This window comes from Cygnus olor, chromosome 2, assembly GCF_009769625.2.
Source record: "Cygnus olor isolate bCygOlo1 chromosome 2, bCygOlo1.pri.v2, whole genome shotgun sequence".
Classification (NCBI taxonomy): Eukaryota; Metazoa; Chordata; class Aves; order Anseriformes; family Anatidae; genus Cygnus; species Cygnus olor.
In genome coordinates, this window is record NC_049170.1 from 110,986,533 (window position 1) to 111,013,424 (window position 26,892).

The following is a 26,892-nucleotide window of genomic DNA, read 5'->3' on the forward strand; positions in this document are numbered from 1 at the left end:
TGATATACACTGATGCTTGAATGTATAGGAACGTACAGATAAGCAGCTAATTGATGTGCAGTATGAGTTCAAAAAAAAAAGTCTAACTGCAAGGTTTCTTTGTAGTGGTCAGGTTGGTTCCCGAAGTCCGTCTATGATCAACAATGACTCTGAAACCTTAGAAGAATGTATGGTGTGTTCAGACATGAAGAGAGACACTCTGTTTGGCCCGTGTGGACATATTGCCACGTGTTCTCTGTGTTCACCACGGGTGAAAAAATGCCTCATCTGTAAAGAGCAAGTTCAGTCTAGGACAAAGGTAAGCATTTCCAAAGCTTTCTGTTTCTCTTTCTATTTTTAATGTAAAAGTAAAAAAGAGGTCAAGGCAAAGTGTATATTTTAAGCTGTATTTTGCCTTACAGGTATTTCACTGGATGGAATTTTCAGTCTTTTTGATATCTCGTCCCAACATTGTATGATAATCTTGTCTGTTTGCCTGTATTCGTGTCCTATCTGCCCCTCATTCTCTCTCTCCATGTCAGTGTCTTTATTGCTCAGGTCATCAGAGTTCATAGTACAGCCACCTGAAGTTGTTTTATTTTTTCCCATGTTAAGATAAATTGCTGCTCTTCCTGAAATATAATTTCCTCAGTTGTACTGAATTCTTTTATTCCTTAGGGCTGCTTGGAAAGATTATTCATCTGTAAACTGAGCTCGTTATGTGCTTGTTTTTATTCAGTATTATTTTCATCTTTATTTTCTCTTTTTCTATTTTATTTTATTATTATTACTTTTTGAATCAATGAATTTTATTACAGTTTCTTCTTCAGAATATCAACCAGTTGTGCCCTATTTCAGGGACCTAATCCCAGTAAGTTCCTCATGTTTCCCAGATGGTTGCTCCCACGTATTTGTGACTAGGCTGGGCGCATCCCCATTGTTTTTCTGTTTGAGTATTCCTTTATTCCTAGTAATCGCCAGGTCTTGTCCTCCTTGTTGCTTTTTGGCTGTTTAAAAAAAAAAAATAAAAATCTCATATTCCACTTACAGGTTTTCTGATCTGCAGAAAACCCACTCTGTTCTTTTTATCTCTATCCAAACCCCCTTGGTTAGTCGGCTTCTGTGTTTCTTCTCTGTCTCAGAGTAAATACACAACTTGCAAATACAAATTAGTACTGTTTTTACTGTTCTCTATTCTATTCTTCTTAGACTGTTCACTCATTCTGCCATGCATATTTTCGAAGGCGAAATGTTAACATAGTGTGAGCTCCTTTTCTGTAAACTTTCTTTATAGTCAGTGGAAAGGTTCTGCCACGGGGGTTCAGAGCAGCAAAGTAAGTCTGCTGCCCCCTCATCCATCTAAAGAAGACGATCTATGGAAATCAGCTTTCCTAGGTGAAAGCTAACCTTTGTGGATAACCTTTCTTGGATTTCTTTTGCTAATTTGGAGAGTATCTATTCAATAATTTTCTAATGTTCTTCTGTATAAACACTTAGGGCAATATCTGCAGTGCTAAGAAATGAATGAACCTGGACAGCAGTTTTAGAAGAAGTGGTCCAGGCCCGTATGAATGGAGTGGCTTGAGGTGTCTGTGGCCACTATATCCATAGTTTGTCACGTTAAAGGGCATGGGAAAACCCTAACCCAGAATATAAAACAAATTATTGTAAATTTGTCTTGCAAATATGTTTTTGTATATATTACATTACAATTATATATATACAAATTTGTATATATAGTATACATATAATTTGTATATGAATTATACATATATACAATTTTATCTAAATGGTGGAGCAGAGAAAGAGAAAAGAGTAAAGAAAAATAAACACACTGTCCTAGCTGCTTCTGTGTGCCTGTCAGTATACTGAACATTAAAATAATGCCAGCAAATGTGTCTTCTTAGAAGTCAGTGTGATAATTCCTTTAAATTGAATTTTGAGGTGATGAATTAGTAAACATAACTAACATTAGATGGAACTTCTTAAAATCCACATGCCTTTCCAAAGAGAATGAAAAAGCAAATTGATGTAGACAGCAGAAGATAAACTGTTCTCATATGTATGTTTATTGTACTTTACAGATTGAAGAATGTGTGGTGTGTTCAGACAAAAAGGCAGCAGTGCTTTTCCAGCCTTGTGGTCATATGTGTGCTTGTGAGAGTAAGTAGACTTGACAGGATGTTCTTTTTGAAATAGTCCTGAAACAGAACATTTTAAATAAAAGATTGCTGAAAGCTCATTAATGATCTGACTTCGAGTACAACTTACCTGATAGTTTGGTGTGATAATGAGAAGGTTGGCATTACTTGGCAAGCTGATAATGAAATATTTAGAGGACAAAGTGAAGATTTCCAGAAATTCAGAGAGCAGTTGCTTCTCTCTGAATTATTTAATAGTGAGTAGGGTTGCTCGGATTATAGCAGCCTGCTGTATAAATTTCATTCATTGTTTTGGTATAGTTTTCTGGGTGTATTCAAAAGTGCAAATCATGTTTTAAAAAATACTGTAAGTAAATATTTTAATATGCTTCATTAGTGATCTACAGATTTGCCCAAGGGCTCTAATTTTTCTATAAGATACATCATATATCCTTGCAGAAAGACCTAGGAGGTCTCCAGAAATCTTCTGTCTTGAGAATAATTGGGTGAGAATACAGCCACCACCTTGTCATCAGACATTTCAAGGCTTTGTTGAAGGGTCATTTGACTAGAGAAGAGCAGTAATTGCTGCTGAGGTACTATATGAGGGGGAAGGTAGTCTTTTCCAATAAGTAATTGCTTGTTTGGTCTTGTTAAAGAAATCTGGTTTCTTTCTCTGCTCTGGCTGAGAGACCTGACATTGCATCACTGACTTCACTGTTCCTGATCCTGATCCCAGTCCTGATCTGGGCTCTTTCTCTGTCTGCAGTTGAAAGATGATGAGAGAATTTTTTTAATTAGTTTCCCAGGAAGAGGACAGTAAAAAGATTAATCACTGTGGTGAAGGATTTCAGCAGTGAAATACTCATTACCAAGTCAAAACTGTAACAGTGATAGCAAATGGCTCTACAAATGCAAAAGGTTTCTTTCCAGATCATTTTCTGTAGATCTTTTGTAAGCATGATGAGAAGGAGTCCTCAAATTTGTGTACTTTATAAGATCTACTCTGTTGATTCACAGTAACCTTCGGCAATTTTGAGACATTGTCACTTGCCTTTTGCAGAATAATGCTAGCTTTCATTCTAGGATGGTATCAAAATATATGGGTTTACTCTTTTGAGGTCAAGGAGCCACCTCTGTTTGCCCCTGGCATGTTAGTACAATATGTGAGATCCTTGGTTATAAAGGAAAAAGCAGGTAATCAAGACATTCTTGGAAGTTCTGGTCTCAAATGGGCGTGATTTTACTTTTTTAACTTCTGTAATTCTTGTAGAATAGATATTTGCGTGGAAAAAGAGGAACCTGCTCACCAGAAATAATGTTAAAAGAAAATAAATAGAACAAGGTTGCTTTGAATCCCAAACAAGAGATTGTTTATGCGTGTGATTTACAGAAAATGAAGTGAAAACAAACACAAGTAGATATTTGTATTGTAAACCTTTGTTATGGTATTGGTATATAGTTACTGTGAAAAGAATAAACAAGCTCGTGTTAAGAGAGAAGAAAAATGAGAATAGCAGGATTCAGAGTTTACTTATTTCTCTGTCCCCTCAGATTGTGCAAGCTTGATGAAGAAATGCGTACAATGTCGGGCAGTGGTAGAGCGAAGAGTGCCTTTCATAATGTGCTGCGGAGGGAAAGGTACAGAAGATACCACTGATGATATTTGTGAGTGACTCCAAGACCCATACTCTTTCCCTTCCCCCCTACCAACTTCTTATTTTCTTTCTTATTCTTTGAAATGACCTAAATCTTTCCTCTCCTTTTTGAAGAAAAGTTTAGTAAAACAATGTTAAGTCAGGTATCCATTTTCCATTTTTGCTGCCTTCTATATTGGTAACAATGCTATGATAGAACCAATCATTTCTCTAAAGGACTGCCTACATTGTCCAGAGTAGAAGCTGAAACATATATGACTTCTTGGCCACTTATTAATGACCTATGAAGAAAAAGCTGAAGATTGACTGTGATTGTGCATGAGAGTACATACATGTATTATTTTTATTTCTGGAACTGACTAATAAAGAACTAGTAAATATTTAGCGTCTAGATATAAGCAACTTTCATGACATTGTTCAGTTTTACATCACCTGCTTTGATTTTCTAAAACTTCTTGTGACTTCTCTGAGTAATTTCTATGAATTATTTTTATGGACTGCATGTGTGGTATGCAGTGTTTGAATTGAATTTTATCTGTATTGGAATATTAAGTCATTCTTTTCACACTACTCATAAATGGAGAAGTATAACCCTTAAAATCAGGGTTGTAAATACTTTGTAAATTTGAAATTTGTCTTTTGAAGTACTTGTCTTGTTTGTTTGTTTGTTTGTTTCATATAGTAACATTGCTTCCTGGATCAGTCAAAGACAAAACTGATAACCCGAGTTGCTTTAGAATTTGAACAAATTATTTCTATACTTGTGTATAGTTTTGATCACCAGATAGAATCAGCTGTGTGGATGAAAGTGTTTTTCAGTGTGAAAGAACTCGGCTTGCTTTTTTTTTGTTAACATGCAAAAAACTTTACTGGAGGAGCATCACTGACAAATAAAAACTCTAACAACACTGAGGTGCTTAGAGGCATTTTGAGCATTATTATTGAGGAAATATTTGCTGACTTTGTTGCTACAAAACTCAAAAGTTCTTCAGGAATTGAGCTGCATTGAGGTTATAGTGAATTAAGTTAGATGATCAAATATATTTGAATTACATTATTTCAGATAATTGAAAATTTATAGTTAGTGTTCTGGAAATAATTATTCCAGTTTCATTAGATGTAATCACATATCTTTATTTTCTCTAAATTACAGCAAGTGGAAACATTCCAGTTATGCAGAAAGACAAAGACAACACTAATGTCAATGCAGATGTACAGAAGCTGCAGCAACAGTTACAAGACATCAAGGAACAGGTAAAAGTGCTAGATAAAAATTTTATGGACCACTAAGGTAACTGGAAAAAGCCGGTGCATCTTCTGTTGTTTAAAACAAAATAACACATTGAAGTGACTCAGGTCTTAAATTTTAGTTAACCAATAATTTTTGTGATGTTCATTTGTCTTCCACATACACATTTAAAAATAAAAACCAAAAAGAAGTGGCAATTTTTGATAATCCATCTATTAAAACATCTATGTTGGTGTGGCTAAATAGGGTGGTCTGCCCAGTCAGAACGTCCTATGCCTGTTCAGCTGACCTGAATGTACTAGCTACAGCAGAAGTTGTTCTCACAGAACACTGATGAAAGTAGATATTCTCACTGCTCTGTATCTAGCTGAACCTTAACTTGTCTGTTCACGAGCTGCCTTTGAGCAGTGGCTGGCATTTAACTGTAGCATCTGGTTTATGTACTGTTAAAACAATTTGTGTGGTTGCAAAATTAAATCCATGGAGTGTAAGTTAAGTTATTCGAATATTTGGAATGAAATGAGAGTTTTTTTCTTTTGTAATTATGCATCATATTTGCAGGTGGAAATCTATTTATATTGGCTATAGAGAGTGATAATTCATTAGTTAATTAAGTTGCATGCAATTTAGAAACCTAATAAAAGCAAACAAAACTCCTCAAAATTAATGTTTCAGAGAATTGAGAGTTGCCTGTTTAGATTTGTTACGCCTCTAAGTCTAGTTCCAGTAGAATTATTGAAATACTTGTCTACATGCAGGACTTGTCCTGTGGTAAATCACTACATGGTTTCCTTGCTTTTAGAATCATTTAGAATTATAGAATCATTTAGGTTAGAAAAGACGTATAAGGTCATCTAGTCCAACCTTTAAACCTTTTCCATCTGAATAAATGAAAATTTAAGGTTTTTCAGCAGTAAAAGACTTGGAGTATTTGACTGTTGGTTGAACTTACTGATGTGATTTTTGACTTCCGTATGTATAACATAATTAGAAAAAAAGTGTTTTAATGGATATAGGAGACAGAGAAACTTTCATGTTATACTGCTTGCCTTTTCCTCTTGGAGGCTTACAGCAGTCTGTAATGCTTCAGTGATGGCAGCATCACATCTAGCTGAGGTGGTTGTTACTCTCAGCTGTTCTTGTGCATGAAAGTTAAGACTGAAGTTTTGGGTCACCAGTTCTAGGGCCCATGCCTAAATGCCTTATATTTGAGAGCTGATATGCTGTCAAATTTTAATCTTGGTGGCATGTCTGTGAAAAGCTGCTCCTGTCGTATGGTCCAAGACCCCAGTAGCAGTAGAAGTTCTAATATCTGACTAAAAGCATACTCTTTCATAGTTTGTGTCTGCAAAAGAACATGCAGATTAAAAATTGTCATTTGAAAAATGCATGTCTTCCTGAACGGTAACATCTGGAGCTACTGCATATCTGTGATTTCTTTGATCTGCTGTTCTATTTCAGTTTTACTTTTTATAACATTGTTGGATGAAAAGAATAACTTTGTTGATAATAAGGTTACTGCTTTGGCATTTAAAATGATAGATCCAAACATGCAGATGATTGCTCGAATCCAAGTAATCTGTTTTCTTCAGATGTATTTTTTTTTCCGGTTACTTTATTTTATGAGTTTATAAATGATTTGAGTTCTGCTTGGATATGGTAATACTTTTTTTAGTGGAGGGATGTGAAAGAAAAACTACTTCATTTTACAGTTTTTCTCCTTGATTAGATGTGATCTCAGTTGTTTTTTCAGTTCTCATAAGGTGCTCTTTCATTCATAATAATTTTGTCTTTCTGTAGGGAGTTGCTATAGCAGGGAGCTTTCTAATATCAGAAAGTTATGTTGTACTAGGGAGAAAAGAATAATTAATTTATACATGTTGTTTTCTACTTGTATTTTCTGGTTTTCATACTTGCAGTAGTAAGAAAGATTTAATACTGGAATGCTTTGAGAATTGAGGTTCATTCTTTTGCTTTGAAATGCCCTTCTGTCCATTAATTTTTATTTTTATTTTTTTTTTAAATAAGTATAGAACAGATGATTATTCAATGCTTGTTTGACAAGAAAGAGGTGGTTCTGGTCATTCTCGTGCAGATTTTGGCTTGAGGCTCTTTCTTGTTTTGCTTATTGTCTTTACTGCTTATTCTAGTGAGGGGGCAAGTTTTATATCTCATTTATGAGTAGAAAGGATTTGATTACAATTAGTCATCTGATCTTTTTGTGCTTGAATTGATGCATAGCATTTGACCTCAGTCATGTATTCTTTTGCTTTGTGCTTTAACAGTTCACTCTTTTGTTACAATGATAGTTTTGTACTTAAAATTAATTTGTTCTCTTTCAGCAGGTATAAACCTGTTTCAACTCATACCTTCAATGATAATCTAATATGTTAGTGCAGCAAGCTTTTAAAACCATTTCTCGTGCCAAGCAGAAGTGATGCCTGATGTCAGCTGAATCTCCCACATCTGACGACCACACCATTCTTCAGGGATTCCCTGAATGTGAACCCTTTTGACTGTAATTGTGATACCTTCACCCCATTTCATACATTATCATCATCATCTGTCTAATACCTGTGTATGTTCCTTCACCATACTTACATCACTTTCTTTCTACTTAAATTTGTTTTGTCACTGTGCCACCTGTATATTGTTGGAGAAAATGTTTTTAGTAATAAGGAAATATTTCAAGCCATTTAAATTGTTAGTGGTAAAAATTGATTTATTTGAATTATCAGGCCAAGTTATAATTAAAGGTGTGATGAGTACTTTTTCAGACCTACTTTTACTTATCCATAGAAGTTATTTTTACATATAACAGATATAGTGCCTTTTTATACCATTTGTTTTCCTTCAGAAGACAGTAGTCAAATGATTCACGCAGGTAAAAGATGTAAAATGTGATTTCATACAGAGGACACTCTAGCAAACTACTGGAAATAGATTCTGCTTATTTCCTGCTGCTGTGGCACAAATTGGCTGTAAGGCATATAATGATGTTTATTCCCCTGTAAAAGTGCATATGAGCAGGTAGTTAAGTAATGAAGGCTACTAATAATTTTCCTACTTTATGAAGTAGAATAAATGTTAAAGTAGTATCATATTAAGAAATAAAACAATTAGTGTATTTTAAATATTCCACATTTGTACTGAGCAGGAGAAACTGGGCAATTCTAATGAATATGCAATTGCAGAAGAGATCTAGAAAATGAAAATGTTAGTATTTCTGTGTTTCACTGAATTAATTCATAAGAAGCAACAGTGTTTGAAAAGATATTTTTGTATCCCTTGATGGGTGTTTCCATTTTTCAAATAGTCATGTAGCATTTTGGAGAAAAGCAAGTCTTTTTAATTTCAGTAATTCTAACATTATATTTAGACAAAACGGCAAATAATTAAGCTAAAAACGTAGAATAAGGGCTGCAATTTTTTTTCTCCAATGGTAAGATTTGGATTGCTTTGTCAGTCCTTTATCAAAGGACATCAGGTTAATGGTATTGGATTATGGATACTTGTCACAGGACAACTGCATATTCATTGGAAACTGACGGCTGTTTCACTCATACTGAAGATGGTAGGTTACTGGCAGAAGCAAGCTCTAATTTTTCCATTGGGAAGTGTAGATGATGACGTGGTGTGAACGGAAAGATAAGCTGGACTGACTGACAGACAGTCAATCTGCAAATTTTTAGTTTCTGAGACTCTTTTGGTATGATAGTTTAGAAGTTCTGGCAGAGCTGGAGCATGGTGTTTGTGGAGTGATTTTTTTGTATCCTTTTCCATATAACAAATTGACATAAGGTTTTATCTGGAAGTTTTACATATCTACTAGCACATTATGCTGATGTCCTGGAAATCAAAATAGGCATTTGGCCAAATTCCATGCAAATTTAAGCTCTGTTTTATTTATTTACTTATTTGTTTTTGTTTTTATTTTTGTCTTCATCTAAGCAATCAACCCTAGAAAGTAATATCTATTAATTCCATAGAAAATATGTTTTAAGATTATACTGGACAGGGTTCCAAGTATGGCTTGTATCTCTCAAAAATGAACAAACTGAAGTAAACTCCCAGCAGTTAGTATGGAAACAAGTCACAAGTGCAAGGTAGTGATAAAACGAGTTTGTGTTTGAAGTCTTGTACCTGTTAGCATTTCATATTATATATAAAATATACATTCTTAAGTGTTAGTGCGTCTCAGATCTGAGCACATCATGGATTTGATTTGTTGGACTGTAGAACAATATTTACAATTATCATATGTTAAATATCTGTTCATTCACTAACCTTTGATACACCTCTTAAGATGAAATCCTAATGTAAGATATGCTGCAATATATTTATGGTGAAGGAACATGCCTTACAAAAACTTCAATTTCTATATATGACAGGTGAAGGACATTGTTCCTTATTCATTCAGTACAAAATAAACTTTGCTGTTGAAGAGCTTTAGATCTTTCTGGGCATTGGCTGTCACTTTATTATTCATCAATTAAAAAGGATTTTAAAAGTTTGCTGTGCTATTGTTATGACTGAAGGTCACTGATTTATTAATTGCTCTTCATATACAACTTGGTATTCTTTTCATAGAAAATGTAGATAATTTCCGTGAGTAAAGACTGCAATTATCAGAATTGAATCTTTACATGTAATATTGATTATGCAGCGTTTTTATTGTTTTTACATATGTTTAGTGCTTCTTCTGTAAAGGTAAGTACCTGATTAGCTAGGGAGCCTGAGAAGAAATTGGTAAATCATTTACCTGAGCATTGCACGACATAAAATTTTGTGTTGTTTATTCCCTGAAAGATTACATCATGTAAAGGGGAATGTTGCTGAATAGCGTCTTAATTTTGCAAATTTGGGTGATGATAATGAAAATTTGGTATCAACCTACTACTTGGTTGCCTTAGTTGGAGATCATATCTGAGGGAAAAAAAAAACACAAGAACAGAAAGCAAAGGAACAAAAAGCACAGGCTTTGTGTCATGGAAAGCCCAAAAACTTTAGATCAATGTGATGTAAAAATGTATGTTTTAAAAAAAAAATAATAAGGTTTTGGAATATATGCTCAGTCGCTGGATTATGCTATGCCAGTGACCTATTATGCTTAAGATGGCGTATTTATGGTTAACTGTCAGTAATTTATATATTGCATTCTCAATATTGCATCAGTGCTGTCATTGACTATATAACCTGTCAAAATCTTTTACAGACCATGTGTCCTGTCTGTTTGGACCGTCTGAAGAATATGATCTTTCTCTGTGGCCATGGAACATGTCAGCTTTGTGGAGACCGAATGAGTGAATGCCCTATATGCCGCAAGGCAATCGAACGAAGGATCCTTTTGTATTAAACAGTGGAACGAACCAGTGAGAGTTCATGAATAATAAGGACATCTTAATGATTTAAATCTCTGCAAGTCTGAAAGGCAGTAAAAGGTTCTAAAGAAAACATTTCTAATACTGTAGCGCAGGTTCATTACATGGTAATTGTTTAACGACTGTGAACACACCAAATAATAGAACAGTATTTGAACAGTCAGCTTTTAACTTTACTCATAAAACTAAGATCTGAGCCTGAAGCTAATTTACAGCAGTCCTTTTTTTAGTTTCCTTTCTGTTGTTTTCTTCCCCTTTAAGTGTAAAGGGACAATCTTGTTTTGGTTTCTTTCATGTTTTGTAATGTATGTATGAGGTGTCAAGCAATGTACTTTTTTTGTCCCCTTTTTTAATATATTGTCAGTTATTATTGAATATAAATATGTAGTGCTTTTTGTTTTATGCTTTTCTGGAGAACGTTCAGATTTCCTGTGACAGTTACGATTCACAAGAATTGTTATCTTGAAATACACAATAATGCAAAATCAATACACAGTGCTTAAACAGTAATAATAAACATCGTACTATTTCACTAAGATCAGGCCTCAAAATACAATGTTAAGCTAATTTGAACTTTAATGTGCCCTTTCTGAGGATGGGTTGGGAAGGAAACAGAAGAAAAGAAACAAAGTAGTTTGGAGATGTTGCATTCCTCAAACTGCACTTTAGTGTAACAGGTTCAAGCTAACTTAAATAGTGAACTTCTTAAGTCTGTCTAGCCACACAGTTTCATATGGAATTGATTTTAACTTGGTTGGATAGTAAAACATAGGAGCAGTGGGTCAGTTAATCTGTTTCAGATGAGTGAATTTGATCAGTCGTAGGGGAACAAATATATATGTGGGGCCATTTAAATATTCTGGGTCTACAAATTAGAAGAAAACTGAGATGAAGTTTCCAAAAGTTAAACTTTAGTGTTGTATCTTATGATGTATGAAGCAAGCTACGTATTATTTTCCTCTCTTAAATTAGTTGTGTTGTCTCCAGGCAAATGGTATCAACAGCAAAAGCAAAGAATTAATATAGCTTATTCACCTGTGTTGGGTGTTACACCAGAACATTAATGACAAACATTAATAGGTAATACTTCAATTCAGGATATTGCTGGAAGAGGAGTTAATTTTGAGCTATGCCTAGGTGAGCTGAAGTCAGCTGAGGGAGTTAGCTGTCACCGATGTGACTGAGAGGTATTCATGGACATGAAAGTACTACTGTGAGGACTTCAAACTGTTAACATTTTGATAACAAGTACCTCCTTCTGTCTTTCTGGGTGGAAGAAAGTATACTGATTTAAAGGTTGCTCGCAGCTAACAGGAATGTGGGCTTGCTCCTAAGAGATTCAGCGGTTTATTCTGCAGGGTTCAGTTTACGTAGCCCTTTGCTGGATTTGTTTGAATGCAGAACAAAGAAATACAAGCTGGAGTCATTTAGGTGCCTTCCTTGCAGCTAAGGTGAATTTCTTATTTCATTCTGATTGCATATGTCAAAAATATGGCAAAAGAGGTAGTTCAGGGGAAGATTCAAGTAAGGGTAAAGGAATACAACTGATCTCTTTTTTAAAAATTAATCTCTTTTGATGCTTATGTTGATATGCCAGAACTGTGCAAACCTTAGCAAAAGTCTCAGAAGAATGTTATTAGTAAACTGTAAAGATGGGTAAACTTCTAAACAGATCTAAACACTTAACAGTGTTTTCCAGGAAAAAAATGCAGTGATAAATTGGAAAAATGCATGTCCAGTGGCTTTTAACATAACGATGTAATATACAGCTTTTCTACACACATCTTTAATTCTGATACAGAATTGCAAATGTGTTCATGATTCTTTTCAGTTATTTTTCTTTAGACACAATCATCATCTAGAATCAATATAATCTGTTTAATTTTGTATACTAGTAGTTATTTGTTCTTAAATATATATCTGTCTTTTTGGCCAAACTGAATAGCCCTTCCTTTTCTTGCTCGGGTTCCTGTTCTAAAATAACAAGATTTCAAGGAGCTTTGGAAATTTTTTGATAAAAGGCTTTTTTCACTTAAGTATTTCACTATCTCCACTTAGGCTCTGATTGCACATGAGTGTTCAGTGCTGGTTTTGTTTGGACAATGTATATGTCACTAAGACTGATTATTTTTTTTTTGGTAGTGTTTGGCAACTGAGCTGTCTGCAATAGGCTTCAGTTTCTGTCAGTCTTCCTCCAAAAATGATACAGTAATAAGACATGCCATTTGTCCATCCATTCTGAGTTTTGTCCTGGAATACATTGGATCTGTACCTCAGTTTCCTCTAGTTCTGGCAGACAAATTTTGAATATTGTCTCTTATTTACCCTTTAAGGGGACCTCTCTATATGGTCAGCACAAAGGCAGGGTGGATTTCTTCTTGGTAATGCAGCTCAAAATTGAAACCTCAGTAGCAGCTGACATTTTCCTAATGCTTTCTCACTGAAACAAGTCAGAATTACTTGAAAGTAGTTCAACTTTGCATTAAAAATTGGATAATTCACCTGAGTGAGAACTGATCTAAAGCATCCTGGATGGAAAACTGGAGTTGGATGTTAAACACTCACGGTCTGCAGGAGGCACAGATAGTAGTAGCATGAGTAGATAAGTCTGTTAAGCTTGTACTTTACGACAGAGAAGCTGTAAGTTACTTTATAACACTCTTAATATTTGCATGTCATCACAGTCATATGGGTATAGGCACAGTGACTGAAGGTATTGCTATAGGAGCATTTGCAGTCTTCTGTGCTGCAGTCACACCATATGTATGTGACTGCATAAAAGTTAGTAACTGGACCCATTGGATGGTGTTGTGTGGCAGTTGAAATTAAAATACCTCAATGTTGGGGATTTAACTCAATGCTATCGAGATATCAAGAGAAACAGCTGAATTAGAAAAACAAGGTAAACTAACTAACATACTTGCCTACTAACTATACTACTTGCCTTTCAAAAGACTGAAGAGAAATACTTGCAAATCCAGTGTCACATAGGACAGATATGTAGTTTCATACACCATCTTTGGATTCTGATTGCAGAAGATGACCTGGTGTTGCTGAGGAAGCTAGAAAGCTCATCCACTCCCCTTAGTCTTGGCTTAACTGGGCAACGTGCACAGAGTGCAAATGTTTAATTGGGTAACATTTAAACACGGATGATGAAAACCAGAAGCTCAGTTGGAAAGCCAAAGGGGGTCATAGCAAACAGGAAAGTTGAGGGTATGTCATTGTGCATCTGGCTTCAGCAGAAGATGAAAGTGTAGATCTCATCATTAATATTGCGGAGCAAAGTGAAAATGAGATGAAAAATCAGTAAGGCATTCACCTCTGATACACTGTAAAATTCAAGGGTTGCAGGCTTTGGTACTTAAGATTGTCCCCTAATATTTAATAGCAGCTTTGAAATTAAATCAGGTAAAATATCTCCACTTGTTTCCCAAGCAAATCAAGAAGACACCTGATAATAAATGTTGTTCAGATGTGAGCTATGCACGGATGGTTACAGCACTTTTTTTCAATTTAGTGAAATATATAAACAGTCACATCAGTGCACAGTGATTTAAAGTATGGAGACGACCTAAAAGGCTAATAGAACATGCTAAATAGTTGTAGCTTGTTAACTTTTGTGTGATTATTGCTCATTTTTTCCAACCCATTGTTTATCATTTGCTGTACCCCAGCTCCTGTTGAACTCATTTGGCACTTTTCAGAATTTGGGCTATTGGTACCTGCCTTCCATTTGTTGAAATACTCTATGCTTGTATGCTAGGATTTGGAGGAATCCCATTTTGCTGAAGAGTCTATTGAAAAATTAGGCAGGAGAATAAACAAGTTACTTTGTAAATAAGAAAGTTGGATTAGGAACTATTGCTCTTATCTTGAATTGAGTAAGGATCTAGCAGATTTGCACAAGTACTTGTGCCTTGTTAGCATAGTCTTACAATCAGTATTTTAGCTTCTTCTAAAGACATGAAATGGTCTTTTAAAATAATTTAAGTCTTTATTGTGTAGCTGTTTTCTAGAGACGAAGTTTTATGTATGCATACTTATTTCTAGCAGTATTGCAGTGTACGTAAACACTGAATTGTCTGAAGAAGTTGCTTGGGGCTAGTGATCTGTCTAAGCTTCTTCTATAATACTGCACATTAAGTGTCAGAAACTTAATTTTACTCTTCCAGTAGCAGCTGATGAACCGAAAAGCCTATACTGTTCTTTGTGCTACAGAAGTCGGATTCATATTTTCACTTAAAATATCACTCCATCCTAACTTTTAGTAAGGCTACCTCCTTTCTGTCAAAGTATTGAATTCTTTGCTGGTTATTCGTTGTCTTTGGGAAAGGATGGGGAACATTTCAGTTTTATTTTGCTTCATCAGTTTTGATGTCTGAATTCATTGCGAATGGTTTTTACTGACCGTGTAAATTACGTACAACAGAGCTGTATGATTTGCCACAGTGTACATTGTATATTATTCTTGCAGAAGTTGCTGGAATCCGTACTGTTGTCTTTTTATGCATTTCGTAACTTGTTTGTGCTGACAAAACAAAACTTATCACAGAAGTTTTAGTATAAAAAAAGTTTAGAGGTTTTATAGCTGAGCCTGTGGTTAAAAACAAAGAAAAAAAGTTCTGACTCAGGGCTTTTTAACAACTTAAAGAAATTCACAATATTCTTCAACACATCTCGGGGAATATTGTGGATGTGGTGACTGTACAGTGCCTTGATAGAACTAAGTAATGGGCAGCAGCCGTAGAGTCCTTACAGAATGCAAGTATCTTTGGAATCCAGTGGAGGAGTTTACGTTCATATAACTGAAATGCCCCTGCCATGGATTTATATACTTGTATATACTTTCTGTAAAGGAAATGGGCAAATTTAGGTTTCGCTAAGCTTTCTGTGAGTTGTTTCATTGTTGCACCAGTCCTGGGGCAGTCCTGGGGCTCTGAAGGGCATAGCGTACAAATATACAGAAGCAGCATTTGTGGGAAAGAGAGCTGACAAAATGTTCTTTATGGGATGTCCGTGGTGTCAGGGGAGAGGTTGTTGTATTAAAAAACGTGTAAAAATGCCTGCTTTATTCTGGCCCAGTAATTTTTTTATAAGAAAGAGAATCAGCAACAAATCTATATGTTTGCATGCCATTTCATGTTATCAAAAATGTCTCATTTTGAGCTTCTAGGAAATACTTTTTGTCCCAAGCTTCATGTCTTCAGGAATGCAAATTATTCATATCACAAAACAGGTTTTACTGAACTACAGGAACATTTTTGCTTCTGTTAAAACCAACTTTGTATTTTCAGTAAATTGTAGCTTTTGACATGACTGTTTATTGGAGAAATTTAAGATTGTCTGTGTGAATGTAGTGGATTTCTGTATGCAGATAGCATTATATAATTGCTTTCATTAAAACTGCTTAGCAAGGTCTAAGCTTTTCAAGAGAAATGCTAATGTACTGTATGGTTAATAAAACTTGTTATATACACTCTGACTTTCAATAGCTTTGATTTAAAGATGTAAAGAGACAGAATTAATACTGACTTTTGTGCACACATTATTGGGAAGGGTTTTTTTAGCTCATTTAATTTGATTCTTCTTAGTTGTAATGAAGTTAGATGTTGCCACAGAATTAGAAGATTTTATACCTCAACAAATGTTTGGTAACTCTGTGAGTATTTGGCAGGTAATGTTTAAAGACACACCAGACGTTATCTAGTGAGGGAGATTGCAATCCAAAGCTCAAAATATTCTGGTTCTTTAGAATATACCACTGAAGAGTGAGTTTGCAGTAACATCAGAAATGCTGAGTGCCTTTGAATTTTCCAGATACTCAAATATTTTTTAATCAACAGAAGTATGAAGGGCAGATTATATTGTAACAACAAAAAGTTTGACCTTAACCTTCCTTATGTGCAAATTTTTGTATCAGCACACAATTCATTATAATAATTAGAGTTGCTATTAAATTTGTGTTATATTCCAGCTTGTTATTGAATAACCTTTGCAGATCTGGCTACATGAATGGGATCCCTTAAAAATCTACTGCCAGATATAGTAACTCGCGTTCTCTGAGATAGCATTTGCTGCATCATAGTTTATGCTTTTAGGATTCAATTTAATGGATTCATTCAAAAATACATGTATGTAACTAAAGATAACAATCAATCAGACTCTAATGCCTAATTGTTTTAGTAATCATAGAATGATAGGATGGCTTGAGTTGGAAGGGACCTTAGAGATCATGTAGTTCCAGCCCCCCTGCCATGGACAAAGATGCCACCCACTAGATCAAGTTGTCTCACCTCTTTTAGTTTAAAACCATTCCCCCTTGTCTTCTCTCATCTGCCCATGTAAAAAGTTGCTCTCCATCTTTTTTTTATAAGATCCCCTTTAAGTGCTGAGACCGCAATGAGGTATCCCTGGAACCTTCTCCAGGTTGAACATCCGCAGCTCTCTTGGCCTCTCTTCATAGGAGAGTTGCTCCCTCTGAAGGTGGCCCTCTGTACCCGCTCTAACAGCCCCACATCCTTGTGCTGGGGGTCCCAGGCCTGGACGCAGCACTCCAAGTGGGGCCTCACAAGGGCAGAGCAGAGGGGGACAGTCATGTCCCTCGCTCTGCTGGCCACTCCTGGTGATGCAGCCCAGGACGCAGTTGGCCTTCTGGGCTGCAAGCACACACTGCTGGCTCATGTTGAGCTTTTTGTCCACCAGACCCCCCAAGTCCTTCTCAGCAGGGCTGCTCTCAGTGAGTTCTTCTCCCAGTCTGTGCTCATGTCTGGGATTGCCCCAGCCCAGGTGCAGCACCTTGCACTTGGACTTGTTGAACCTCATTAGGTTCACATGGGCCCACTTCTCCAGCTTGTCCAGGTCCCTCTGGATGGCATCCCTTCCTTCTGCTCTGTCAACTGCACCACTCAGCTTGGTGTCATCTGCGAACTTGCTGAGTGTGCACTTGATCCCACTGTCTCTGTCATTTGTATAGATACTAAACATCACCAGTCCCAGGACAGGCCCCTGAGGGACACCCTTCATCACTGGCCTCCACATGGACATAAAGCCATTGACCACCACTCTCTGGGTGCGACCTTCAAGCCACTTCCTTATCCACTGAATGGTCCACTCTTCAATTCCCTCTCTCTCCAATTTGGAGATCAGGATGTCATGTGGGACTGTGTCAAAGGCCTTATAGAAGTCCAGGCAGATGACCAGTTGGTTTTCCCTTGTGAGCTGATGCAGTCAGTCCATCACAGAAGACCACCAGATTTGTCAGGCACGACCTGCCCTTGGTGAAGCCTTGCTGGCTGTTTCAGATCACCTCCTTGTCTTGCATGTGCCTTGACGTTGCTTCCAGGAGGATCTGTTCCATGATCTTCCCAGGCACAGAGGTGAGGCTCATAGGTCTGTAGTTCCCTGGGTCCTCCTTTCTAAATGGGTCCTCCCTTTCTAAAAACGGGAGTAACGTTTCCCTTTTTCCAGTCACCACATGGCCTGACTGCCAGGACTTTTCAGATATGATGGGGAGAGGCTTGGCAACTCCATCAGCCAGTTCCTTCAGGACACTGGGATGTATGGCATTGGGCCCCATAGACTTGTACTTGTTCAGTGTCATCAGGTGGTCTCGAACCTGCTCTTCCTCAGTGGGAGGGACTTTGTTCCCCCAGCCTTCATCTTCATGTTTAGGGAAATGAGAGATGTGGGAAGCCTGACTGACAGTGAAGACTGAGGCAAAGAAGTTGAGTACCTCAGGCTTCTCCATGTCTGTCATTACAAGTTCTCCCTTCTCCTTTATCAGAGGGGGAACTCTCCCCTTGGCCTTTCTTTTCTGAGCAATGTACCTGTAGAATCCCTTCTTGTTATTCTTTGCGTCCCTTGCCAAGCTCAGTTCCATCTGTGCCTTGGCTTTCCTGATCCCATCTCTCCACATCTGTGCTGCATCCCTGTACTCTTCCCAGGCCACATGTCCCTGCTTCCTCTGCCTGTACATTTCCTTCTTACACCTCAGTCTGACCATCAGGCCCTTGCTCAGCCATGCTGGTCTCCTGCCTTCCCTGCTTGATTTGTTACACGTGGGGATGAGAGCTCTTACATTCTAAGAAAAGCATCCTTAGAGAGCTGTCAGTTCTGATTAGTTTCTGTGTCCCTAAGGACAGTGTCCCAGGCGATCTCACCTACAAATTCTTTATGCAGCTGGAAGTTTGCTCTTCTAAAGGTTAGGGTCCTGACTGCTGTTTGCCAGCCCCATACTCCTTAATCACAAACTCAACCAGGGCACTGTCACTGCAGCCCAGACTGCCTCCAGCCTTGACCTCTTTAATGAGCTCTTCTGCACTGGCAAGCGCCAGATCCAGTAACGCTTCTCCTCTGGTTGCTTTGTCTAACACCTGGACCAGGAGGTTATCCTCAATGCACTCCAGGAGTGTCCTGGATTGCTTACAGCCCTGTGTTGTGTTCCCAGCAGACATCCGGGTGGCTGACATACCCCATCAGGCTGAGTGCGAGTGTGATGCTTCTTGTATCTGAAGCAAGAACAACTATTTATCATAGCGTACAGGTGAAAAATGACCTTACAGAATAAAAAGTTTGTTGCTTTCTCAGTTTTTTTCAAGATTCCTTCAGCTGTGGTTTATATGAAAGGTCTATATGAATGCATAGGATTTTCAGAGAGACTTTAAAAAAAAAATCTTTTTATTTGAAAACAGTTGATGCAAATTATCAAAATACATTTTAAATACCCACTTGTTCTTTGCTTTAAGGATTACAAGCTATTCACATGCTTCTCAGTACCTACTGCGTTGAAAGTGATGGCAATAGCTTTAGCATAGGCTTTAGGATGTGGTCTCTGTGGTCTCTAGGGTTTCAGCCCCTAATGTTGGTCACAGTGGGTGTGGCTGGTGTTAGATACTGATGTTTGTAGATTTTGAAAAGGGTTCTTCCACAATGAGAAGGACAGTAGACCCAAAAGAAAGGGCAGTTTACAAACATGCTGCTCTGTATCTTAATGCACCTTGCATTCCGAACTAATTCAAGCTGTTTCCAACATGCAGCATGTTTAAAGCAGGAACAATGGGACTGTGGAGATTTCCTTCAGATTTGACATTTAGTAAATGTGGAGGGTGGTTCTTCATGAGGGTACTTTGTCTTATTTAGGGGAGAAATATTAGCAGCAGTATTTGATTTAAAAAAGAAGAGAGGTTTCATTTACAGACTTGGTTCTCCACAATATGGAAAGGTAATTTCAGTTGGGAATGATAATGTTGAAGATCTAGTTCTCATGCTTCGTGCAGCTCATTTCAAGTCAATACAGCAGGATGCATTGGAAAGCTTTTTTTTTTTTTTTGTTCCCTTTGCAGTGAATGAGGACTATGTCCAGGCTTGCCAGGAGATACTCAAAAATTCTTCTAAAAAGCAGTCTCTAGAGGGCAATGCTATGATGTGCTGAAATAGGTTTAATTATATTAGAAATCAAGAAATGTGTCAGCTGATAATGTAAAACTTTTATTCTGTTACAATGCAAAACAAAGTTGTAGGAAATTTAGTGTAAAATCTACTTACAATTATGGTTTGCTTAAGCTTGCGTGACTACCTTGAGGAAGTTAATACAAAATTTAGTTCCTGCAAAACAGCATAAAATCAGGAAAATACACTTGTGAGATTATACTGACCCCTCTCAAAACTATGACACTGTTTCACTAAGTTTTCTTTAGCAATAAACCTGTGGGAGCTAAGTATACAATCTTAAATCTGAGATGGTTTATGCAGTGACACTCGTGCATCCTAAAACGTCTGAGTATTTCTTCCACAAGGGGTCAGTAGCACCCTCCGTTTGGGACAAGTTTTTTTGTAATATAAGCGCAGAGCAAACAAGGGATAAGGATAATGATGATTGCATTAATATGTGGGTGGACCAGACCTCACTTGTCCCCTTCTTCAAGCGGGCTAAGTATAATTAGCTTATTTGCTGACTTCAGTAAGCACCATATTCTACCCTCTGACTCTCATGTGACATGAACATTGCTACTATTGATTAGGGCAAAGTTCCAATGGAGTGTTTACCTTTAGCTCTAGTTGAAAGTACTCATTTAGTCTAGCTTTTTTTCGTTGTTTTTTTTTTTTTTTTTTTTTTTTCCAAAAGCATGCAATTGGGGTAGATAAACTCTAGGAGAGAGCTTGTCCAGTGTGCAGGGAAAAAAATTCTTGCATGAGTGTCCCACATATTCTTAGTGATAACCACAGCCTCCCTAGATGGCTAGAGTTGATTAATATTTTCCACCCTGTTGTAGCACAGCTTATGGTTAAATATGCTTTGAACCCTATCAGTCTGCTCAGTGGAAGGAATGTCCAAGTTCTTAAGTCTTCCCAGAGTATGTGAGTAACTTGGAGACACAAATTTCAAGTAACCCAGTATCTTTCTACCAAGAAGTTGAACAGACCAGACAGCTATTCCCTAGACAAAATTTTCCAATCCTTTTACCAAAGTCGTATTTCACAAATAGGAACCTAACTACAGTCGACCTCTTTCAGGTTGGCACAGTTTCTCACTTACACTTGGTGAGTTAACAAGGGACTTTCCTTACCTTCATGTTTGTAACTCTTGTCCTTTTCTATTTTGTGTCTGTTAGGGTTTTTGCATTTCATGTCTGCACTGATTCTGTCTCCCACCGCTCAAGTCCTCCATTTCAATTATTTCTGTAAGCCTCTTTTTGATAGCAGAACTGTATCCCATCCTTCTCAGCATAGTTATTTCCTAGACTCATTAAAACTAATCTCCATTACACTGAGGTTAGCACAGTGCTTTGGCATTAGTAGACAGGGACCCTACCCTTGTGTTTGACTCCACTCTTAATTTCATATACTGACAGGAGGAGTTCCTGAATTCAGTCTTAGCAAAATTTCACGTTATGTTATCAATAACCCTTGTTTCTTAATATTGGCAGTATAAGAAAGAGCTTGTGGCTGCCACCTGAGGAAAGAAGGGGTGCTGCTTTTGTCAAAACTGTTCTCACCTCCGTGATGAAAATAGGGAACAAGTAATTGTTTCAGCTGTTATTCCCCCCCCCCCCCCCCTTCTTTTTTTCCCTGTAGGCTCTCTGAAATTTCCATTGTTACCATATCTCAGATTCAGTTTTTGGTGACACCCTAAGGTACTTCCCAGACAAACTCATTCTGGACAGAAGTTACTGTCTCTTAGTCCTGTGTATTTTGCTCACTTAAGTTGACCAGAAGTCATCTGCTCAGGTCAGTGGGATCACTTGTATGAGCATGGGTTGTCTGCAAAAAGAAACGTTCTGTTATTGGGCTTTTTGCTGCCTCCATGGAGAAGTGTGAAAACATTCTGCCTCTTTGAATAAGAGTAAATCTGAAACCACATGCCAAATAATACTCTTCCTACTAAGCTTTCATAATCCTTACTGTTTATGTGATCATACGGTGACTTGTGATACTCTGTATGAAAGCTATATAAAATAAACAGCAATTATACAGCATGTATTTCCCAAAGGACATGTTATATGGTTTGTTGTCTTTGAAACACAATGCTGTCATTCTTCCTCTCTTATTCCTCTTTCGTGGTGAGACCTGTAAATAAAGACTACTTCAGATCTATGTAGGCAAGGCTGATTTTCTGAACACAAAGGGCTTAGTTAAGCTGTTTCTAGTATAGCCTTACAATTCAAAACATCAAGCCCAAGGTTTAATTGCATTTCTCTGATCTATAGCACAGGGCACTTAGATCACTTAATTCATATTGTTCTTGGTTTTTGGTCAGGTGATTCTTATTCTGTATAAGGCTGAATGAACCTTCATGTAACTTGTTCTCTGAAACTGTGTTCTCCCACTACATATGGAGGACACAAAGTCTGAAAGCCCTTTATGCATTCCTGATGGCACAGAAAAGTGTGTTAGGACAAAGGCAGTGGGGAATCTAAAACTATATTGCAGCCATAGGCCTTAGTCTAAGGAATTTGTGAGATGAGAAACTCAAATGGCAAATTTGATTGTGAAACTCTTGAAGAGTTTTGATTTGTTCTGTTTGGACTCCTGTGAGCTTGTATCACAGATACACTGAGTCCTGCTGTAACCCTGTCATCTCCTTTGTCTTGTATGCCCCACTATTCCTCGTAGGTCCTTCCACACCAGTTCTACCTGTCATGATATGTCCTAGACTTACACTAGAACTAGAACATGTGGAGAAGGAAGGTGTGGGAGTTGCAAGCCAGTCCTTACAGATTTACTGTGCTGCCTCATACAATTATTTCCCATGGCACACACACCAGGGTGTAATGGGGTAAATGATCTTGGGTTGGTTTTGCTGTGAACAGTAGGTGCCTGCAAATAGGCAGTGATGTAAAAAGCTACTGCAGGTCAACTGCTGAGTAATTACCTGCATGAGGTGCTTGCCCTGCAGCAGGCAGGGGCAAAGTGTTACAACCAAGTAGAGTTGAGTGGGCCAAGCCCTCTAGGAATCTACAGGTCCTGAGTTGACATTGCTTCATCAGTAAGTAGCATGTAAATGAGTTAGATAAGAAAAACATATCTTCGGGAGCAAGACTGGGACACTAGACATTTAATTTTAGACTTCATCTGCTGTGCTGAGTCAAACTGTGACACCAAGATTTGGCAGGCCACTGCCCCACTACCAGCCTACCTATCCCTGCAATGTCCTTCCACAGGGTGTGAGGATGCTCTCATGGCTCTATAGGACAGCCAGTGGTATCTCCAGTAACTTTCCAGGACAAGGAAAGGACTTTATTCTCTAATGTTTCTGATTTGGTCTCTAGTGTTTTGGATTTGGTATGGCCTTTTTCTTTCTGCTCAGCTTCAATTATCAAATAGGGCTGCCTTACTTTTACAGATGATATGTAATTTTGAGAGAGAATCAATGTAGGTATCATAGTTGTGCCTGGAATTCTTGGATTTATCCCATCATTTCCCACAAAATTAGCCCTGATCATTTTAACAGATACAGGTGTTAAACCATTAAGCTAAACAGCTTGAATGCTTTTAAGGTTATTAATAGTGGTGGCCTGCAACTGCCATTTTTTTCTAGAGAAGGCAGGTAAGGACTTGACACATCCTAGGTTGTGCTCTTCCCTGTCATGGCTGAATGCTAACTTGGGCAATTCTCTGTAAAACTGCAGCATTACACCTTTGCTTGTATGGTTGGGATTGCTTAAGACATCTTCATGGTGTGATGTCCTCTCAGTGGTAGCTAGCAGTGAGAGCAGAAGTGTGGTATGGCCATGATAACATAATATTCTTCATGAATTAATACATTGGATTTTGCCGAAGGGTAACTATCTGAGACGAGGTCAGTAGTACTGCAGCTGTTTCTGTCACCTTGCCTAGGAAGCTGGAGGCACACCACTGCATTGTGCATGGTAGATTTACCCCTAAATGCTTTAGAAGAAGGTTGCTAAGAAGCTGTCTATATCCTTGGATGAGTTGCCAATGGATTAGAAACAAAGGCACCTGAAAGGCACAGACTTTCAATGCTTGAGTGAAAGTATCCCTCCACATTCTTTCTTTTTTATTATTTTTTTATTTCCTCCAGGTACAGGAAGAACATCTGAGGGAAGAAGGGGAAGCTAACAAGCCTAGCTTATTTTGCTGTAAAGTGTATACATGCAGCACTGGAGAACACTGCAGATATCTGTGAGTCTGGACAGGTTAAAAAAAAAAAAGAAAGGGGAGGGGAGGGGAGGGTTAATGAACTGTTAGGTGACTGATGGTATTTCTAACCCGAAGGAGAGCTGGCCGCCTCAGAGCTGAGGTTGGTGATGTTACCCACAGTAACTGCTAGCTCGTGTTTGTGTGTAGTTCATTTTTATTTTATTGTTCGGGTCAAAGATAAGCCAGTGGCTCTGTTAAGCGTGGTGAATATCTGGGAATAGCAGCGTGGTTCTGCTGAGCACTGCTGCCAAGACTAGAGCAAGCCAAGGGAGAGTGATTCTTTTGTCAGGGACAGAAATGTGGTCTGACACAACTTTCTTATCAGAGGGAAGGATTTTTCACTTCAGGAGGAAGTTTGGCTGGGAATGCATTGGATAACATTTCTCATTTTTTCAGGTCTGCGGGAAGTCCTGTATAAATGAATTTTCCATTAGTATAATAGCTGTGTTACTGTCCCTCCTCTGTAGAGAATGTTAGTGGCTGTGGATGTGGGAAATAATGTAAAGAAGACTAAAATGCTCTTAATCTATGTGAGTCAGCAAACATACCTTGCATGTTCACAGCCAGGAGCCATTTGCTCTTGGCTCATGCCACAGAGTAGGCAAAAAGTGGTTCTCTTTTTTTTCTAATTTTTCATTCCAGGAATTTCTGAAGTTTCCCTTGATCCTTTCCAAGCCATCGGGTTGTAGTTAAATTAACACCTGGCCTTTTCTTTTGGTGAATACTTTGTGTAACTGGCAGTGTTTGTGTGGGTTCCAGCCTCAACTTGGATCACTTTGTTTAAAGATTGGGAGCCTACATGTATTATAGAGAAACTGCATTAATGAAGTTGAAGAGATATGTCTTCTAATTGCAGCCATGAGACTGGGATTTGTTAGATTTGATTTTTGAGTTTTCTGGGAGCCTTCACTCAAACCACTTAGTTTGTGTTTCCTCTCATTCCTATGTGTAAAATGAGGAAAAAATTATACTTGATGGTACTAGAAGAGATCAGCTAGTGTATGCAAAAAAGCCTAGAAATGAATAAATGAGCTCCTGAGCAGCTAACACGCCTCCCCTGCCAGCCCCTTGCATGGTGGTATACCGGCTGTGCAGTGGTGTCAGACCTTTTTGTGGTGGAAAACTAAAATCTAGCTCCAGTGCTAGCTCACAAGCCTGCCAAAGACCAAACAGGCACAAAATGGACTATTGTCTTCCACCTCCCAAGCAACGGGAATTATTAACTTATTAATTAACTAGTAATCACATACAAATATATATTTTATTATAGTTAACAAGTAACAGTTGTTATGTTTTAAAGCAACTGGTGGAAGAAATCCACGTTGAATAAAGGCATTGAGCTGCAGTATCAAGGAGGGGTGACAAAGTGCCAGCTCTGGACGTCCTTGGGTTTCGGCCTCGCGGTGCTGGTGGTGCTGCGGTGTTGGGTGAGCTGCCAGAGGGTGTCACTGCACGCGTTACGGAGAGGGAAGAACGAGGTGGGGAAAGGGAATAAAAGTTCAAGTGTAAATTTCAGTTTCATTGTTGAGCTAGAAATAAATACAGAAACATGGATGAATCAAATCCTCGCTTTCCTGGAGATTACAAACATTTCCTGGAGATGCTTAATTATATTGAAATGCTTAATTATATTTATTTATTTATGTGTTTTTTGAAATAAATATCCCAGCTGTTCAGGACCAGATCCTCCGATATAAAAAGTCACATTACTGCTGACTTCCATACCCATTCTGTCCCTGAGTTGTTTCCTAGTGCTGACTGTTAAGCACGATGTGGATAATGCTGGTTTTAAAAAAAAAAAGAGAGAGGAAAGAAAACCAGAGCAGGCTTTCCTCAAATCCTTCAAAACCTCCTGTATGAAATTGTTGGTGTTTGCAGACCTCAGTGCCAAAGGTCGCTCTGGCTGAGGGCGCCCATCTTCCCCCGCCAACTCGCCGTCCCCACAGGCAGGCTGGCTGTGGAGCTAGGCCCTCACAGGCCGCTGCCACCAGAAGATGCACGTGTATGTGCTCGGCCAGCCCGAAATACACCAGCCTTGCTGGCTCTGGGCTGTTTACGTGATGTACATTATTACCTCGTGGTGCCTGCACTTTTGGAGAGGCCTCTTCCCCGCAGGCCGTTGCCAAGGCCCGTGCTGTCTCTGTGCGTGTTATCGCGAGGATGACAGTTTAAACAGGGCTTATCGCTGTGTATTCAATCAAGGTTTATGAGGGCTGATAAAGATGTCACCTAGTTGCTTTGTGTGTTCATTAAAATGCTATTCCTCGGTAGGACTTTGCTGTATTATGTTCTTTTTTTCCCTTTCTTCACCGATTTTAACTATCTTCTGAGGAGAGGTGTACGTGTATGAAGGGGAGGTGTGCTTGCTTTAGCATCAATATTTCTGCAGGGAAGAATTGAAAAAAAAAAAAAAAAACTAGTTTGGTTGACCCAACGCTATCTGCATTTAATATCTCGTGTTATCAGAATTGCTTATTTAATAATTCAGTAAACTTTTCCTAGGTTTAGCTTGCCCGTGGCAGTAAAGCGATTTGTGTGCACTTTATCTGCTGTGCGGTGCGGTGGCTACAGCACAGGGGGAGCTGCTTGTCCCTAGGGATGCTTGGACCTTCCTTGCTGCTTGCTGCACGCAGACCCGCTCATCTCTTTTCCTGATGGATGGAAACAGTGTACTTGCAACACAGAAATGTAAACCTACTTGGTGAACTGGTTCAGTTGCAAGTCAAAGCCTTAGGAATGATTGCTAGAAATAAATAGGTACTCATGTAAAATGTGTCGATAATTTTCATGTTACCTGGATATGATGAATGGTAACAGAAAAT

At 38.1% G+C, this 26,892-nt stretch overlaps 1 protein-coding gene across 3 annotated transcripts in view; it reads left to right on the forward strand.

Moving 5' to 3' along the window:
- The window catches only part of MIB1 (MIB E3 ubiquitin protein ligase 1), a 77,951-nt gene extending 66,665 nt beyond the window's left edge, over nucleotides 1-11,286 (forward strand). For 2 of the 3 annotated variants that reach the window (XM_040547836.1, XM_040547837.1), the window contains exons 17-21: nucleotides 106-298; nucleotides 2,064-2,142; nucleotides 3,675-3,788; nucleotides 4,932-5,032; nucleotides 10,243-11,286. In XM_040547836.1, the coding sequence (XP_040403770.1) occupies nucleotides 106-298; nucleotides 2,064-2,142; nucleotides 3,675-3,788; nucleotides 4,932-5,032; nucleotides 10,243-10,383 (628 nt within the window). In that variant the 3' untranslated portion in view covers nucleotides 10,384-11,286. The remainder of the gene's footprint in view (nucleotides 1-105; nucleotides 299-2,063; nucleotides 2,143-3,674; nucleotides 3,789-4,931; nucleotides 5,033-10,242) is intronic. The other variant, XM_040547835.1, reaches the window with a different exon arrangement.
- Nucleotides 11,287-26,892: the final 15,606 nt, after the last annotated feature.